Source organism: Pelmatolapia mariae, linkage group LG23 (assembly GCF_036321145.2).
Source record: "Pelmatolapia mariae isolate MD_Pm_ZW linkage group LG23, Pm_UMD_F_2, whole genome shotgun sequence".
Taxonomy (NCBI): domain Eukaryota; kingdom Metazoa; phylum Chordata; class Actinopteri; order Cichliformes; family Cichlidae; genus Pelmatolapia; species Pelmatolapia mariae.
Window position 1 is genome coordinate 2,561,354 of NC_086246.1, and position 1,685 is coordinate 2,563,038.

At 49.1% G+C, this 1,685-nt stretch overlaps 1 protein-coding gene across 1 annotated transcript; it reads right to left on the minus strand.

Annotated features, from left to right (window-relative positions):
• Positions 1-243: 243 nt before the first annotated feature.
• On the minus strand, positions 244-1,377 carry LOC134621112 (major histocompatibility complex class I-related gene protein-like). The gene has a single exon (XM_063467558.1). It carries the CDS (start codon positions 1,375-1,377, stop codon positions 244-246), a length of 1,134 nt encoding a protein of 377 aa, XP_063323628.1.
• Positions 1,378-1,685: the final 308 nt, after the last annotated feature.

Genomic DNA, 1,685 nt, shown 5'->3' on the forward strand with positions numbered 1-1,685 from the left:
GAAGTATCGTGTGTGCCATGTACTAGTACACAATTGTACTCTTGTGTGTTTCTATGAAAACAATGTGTTGTATGCACAGATGTTATGGTTTATGGTCTATGCTATGTTGTAGAAAAATAAAATGCAGTAACAATCAATGGTGTCTGGGTACTCTGATGTTGTTGTTAGCCGTAAACACCACAGTACAGCAGTTATATTTACAAATCATTTAGTGGGACATACACGCATACGAGGCGCTATGTATCAAACTCCAGGTGTCTCATCTTTTAGGCCGTGGCGTTGCGCACAAGAATCGGTTTGATTTGCAATTTGTCCAGTCCTCCGCTTTCGTATAATACACACCACCACCGGATACAAAGCAGCAGTGCACAAAAACACCACTGTCGACAGCAGTAAGGCCCAGAGCAAAACAGTGTTCGACCAGGCAATTGCGCGAAGAGTTTTGCTGCGATCCTCCAGGCGCCAGTGTTTGATAACGTGATACCCCGTGTCCTCCTCCAACACGTTGCAGGTGAAGTTCCCCTTGTCAGATTGTAACATATCCACAGCGATCCATCGTTGAAACGTGTCGTCGTTGTTTGGGAGAATGTCAAAGACCTTGAGACCGTCGTCCGTACCGAGAACTCGGCTGTTTCTCATCAGCGTCATGGCAGGCGTGTTTGCGGAGAAACCTGATGCCATACAAATCAATGTGAGAACAGGTCCGCGTGTCTTCCGTGCAAACACGTACACGTCAGGGACGATTGCCCTTTCTCTCAGTTCCCGTTGGCTGTGTGAAACGAACCTAGACAACCACTCGATACACTCATGGCGCAAGTAGCCGTGGGTGTATTCGTTGAATACGGTCACAGCGTTCCATTTGTCCGCCGTGGGTTTCGCTGCCTCGGTTGCAGCTGACCACTTCAGTGTCACATAATCAAAAGACATTAAATCGTCACCATCGTAAGCGTACTTATCCACCCCGCGGACAAACCGCAGCTTCTCCTCGGAGGGGTTCGTTTCCCCGTAACATCCGTGTAACCACTGTAGAACATGTACATCCCCGTCGGACGCCGAGTGTCCCATCCGAGTCTGCAGGACATCTAGGTTAACGCCAAACCATTGCTGCTTGCTGAGTCGACTCTGCGTGCCCTTATCCAAGTATTCAGCAGTTAAGTGTCGTCTAGCCCAGTTTGTTGTGGGGATTTTCCGTGGGTTGTCCGTATCAAGACGGTCAAAGGGTGTACCGTCCAGTAGACCTATTGCTGTAAACTTGTGCACACCCGGCAAGCCGAGGTCTGCGGACAGCGCTGTATAAATGTAGATCAGCGAATGAGTTGCCGAATTCACCGTCAGCATACATGTGACAAAGTACAAAAACACATACCACGCGTCCATCGTAAGAGCGACCTCAATTATGTGCGGTGTGCAAATGCAAGTGAGTCCGACTCTCCCAGTGTTCGGGCAAACACACTCGCCAACGTTTCGGCCGTCTCACAACAAAGCTCGTTGTCCGACCGACAAATCCCACCCCGGCTGCCCTGTTCCACATACACCGCATATACCCCAGCTAAGACCTAGCGAGCCCCACGTGTGTCGGTCTTTCCAATAGAATGTAATGTGATGACGGCGAGGAATAAAGAGCAGTGGATGCAAAGATATATCGTTCTACCATGTGTTTGTTTTTGTCTGTCACACAAGTTAGT

What these genes read in the sequence shown, in the direction of transcription:
- LOC134621112 (XM_063467558.1), bottom strand. Translation starts at nt 1,377, where the DNA reads ATGGACGCGTGGTATGTGTTTTTGTACTTTGTCACATGTATGCTGACG.